Raw genomic sequence first — 1934 nt, forward strand, 5'->3', positions numbered from 1 at the left:
TGTGTGTGTGTGTGTGAGAGAGAGAGAGAGAGAGAGAGAGAGAGATTAAAATGTAAGTAAGTAAGCTGTGAATATGTGTGCAAGACTGCCACAACAGTTGCATTATTGTTCCACAAGTACCCTGTTTTAAGCAGCTTGTCTATTAAAGGCAGCATCCTGTCACACTATTTTTCTGTTGTTTCACCCGAAACACAAAAACCAAAACATTCTTTACCCTTTTCCTAAACAAATGCATTGTTGCATATAGTTACGATTAACTTTTCTAGGAACTTTGAGGTTTCTGCTGCTGAAAATTCCACGTGGAATGGAACGGAAAGGAATCTGGTCAATGACATCTTGTTTTTCCAAAAACAATGTCCTAGTTACTCAGCATGACTCTAGTCTATATTTGGTAGAAATTAGGGATGAATTATTACATTGTAGTAAACACAAATTGTTTTTCACTTTACTACTTTCTGTGGGTCCTGTTAGTTGAGAGTTTACAGATAAAAAAAAAAAAGAGGAACCAAAGCATACCATGTTTGCTTATAATGTTCTATAATGTTGTTTCTGTTCCTGTCTTTCTCTCTCTAGTCACTGATGTGGAGTTGAAGCGGCTGAAAGATGCCTTCAAGCGAACCAGCGGCCTCACCTATTACATGAACCAACAGTGCTTCTACAGGGAAGTGCTGGGAGATGGAGTTCCACATAAAGTTGCAGAGGTAAACCACAGTGATGTCACAACATGTACTATTAACCATGATGGTTACTCCAAAGTGGTAGTTACAGTGAAATGGTGAATGCTGTTCAGGTTGCCACTAACAATAGGTTAGGTTACGTCACGTCAGTCCTACGCACAAGAACGCTCATGGGTGAAAACGTAAACATATTTTATAAAATGTGCCTTTCGTTTTGAAGGTGATGGTATTTTTGGGGCTTAAGAATGCAAAAAAGTGAGAAAAAAATACTCCACCATCACGTTCCCGTCTAAAGGGTTAAAACGTATAAGTGTGAAGACAGCTGTGTGGAGAGAGACAAGAAAACGTTGTTCAGGTAGTTTGCTGTCACGGAGTAGCCTACAGAAATAAATGCTCCTGTTGTCTAAAAGATTTTCAGTCAACATTTAAATGATTTTGACAATGTGGATAAGGTTGTTATAGTTCGATGACCAAATGTAGCCTATTCATTTGAGCCAGAGTAGGAGTAAATGCGGAATAAAAAGTGATAACGCGTTTTCTCTTCATATTGTTTCCGTGTAAACATAGCACTAGTCAAGCATCCACTGTCCCCTGAGATAAAGATAGCTCACCCTGTAGAAAGGAGGTCCAAAATGAGGGTTATTTTGCTTTATTACATAGCGTGGTTGAATTCTAAGGCATTTTGCCTATGTCTGTTATTTTCTTGATAACAGACCGTTTGCTAAGTATAACACAGCGTTGCCATGCATAGCAGAGCGTTGCCATGGACCCAATTCTGTTCACTCTGGCGGACAGGAGCTATCAATCCACTGGAAGAAGTCCAGATAATTTATCAACTGTGGCAAAAAGTAGGTAAACGTTGACCAACTTCTGTCCTCCAATTCAAGCAATGACAGCAGATCTGGTGAGCGCCTAAAGCTACATCTTTAAATACGGTCTATACGCATTAACTTCAGCAGTAGGGACATCAACGCTAATTAGTTAGCTCACATTGCAACACGTTTAACCTTACAGGTGTGTCAACCAAGGGGGTAAGCCTCTCCTCTCTAAGCGGAGAGCTCCTTTGACGCCATTTTAATGCTAACAAGCCATCACCCGCCATTAGGATCCCATTGACTGCCGTTCATTTTGGCGCCACTTTGACAGCAAATAACTTTACATCTGAAGCGTTAAAGATTCTATTTGTCCGTTGTTTATTTCTAAAGAAACACAACAATGTAGAAAAGGCTCCATTACCTTGTAGCTCACGTTATGGCT

General features: G+C 40.0%; 1 protein-coding gene across 8 annotated transcripts in view; it reads left to right on the forward strand.

The window, feature by feature from the left end:
• The window catches only part of usp32 (ubiquitin specific peptidase 32), a 59343-nt gene that overhangs the window by 15529 nt on the left and 41880 nt on the right, over positions 1–1934 (forward strand). For all 8 annotated transcript variants that reach the window (XM_032508290.1, XM_032508296.1, XM_032508313.1 and 5 more), the window contains exon 2: positions 574–701. In XM_032508290.1, the coding sequence (XP_032364181.1) occupies positions 574–701 (128 nt within the window). The remainder of the gene's footprint in view (positions 1–573; positions 702–1934) is intronic.

This window comes from Etheostoma spectabile, chromosome 3 (genome assembly GCF_008692095.1).
Source record: "Etheostoma spectabile isolate EspeVRDwgs_2016 chromosome 3, UIUC_Espe_1.0, whole genome shotgun sequence".
In the NCBI taxonomy this organism is placed as follows: domain Eukaryota; kingdom Metazoa; phylum Chordata; class Actinopteri; order Perciformes; family Percidae; genus Etheostoma; species Etheostoma spectabile.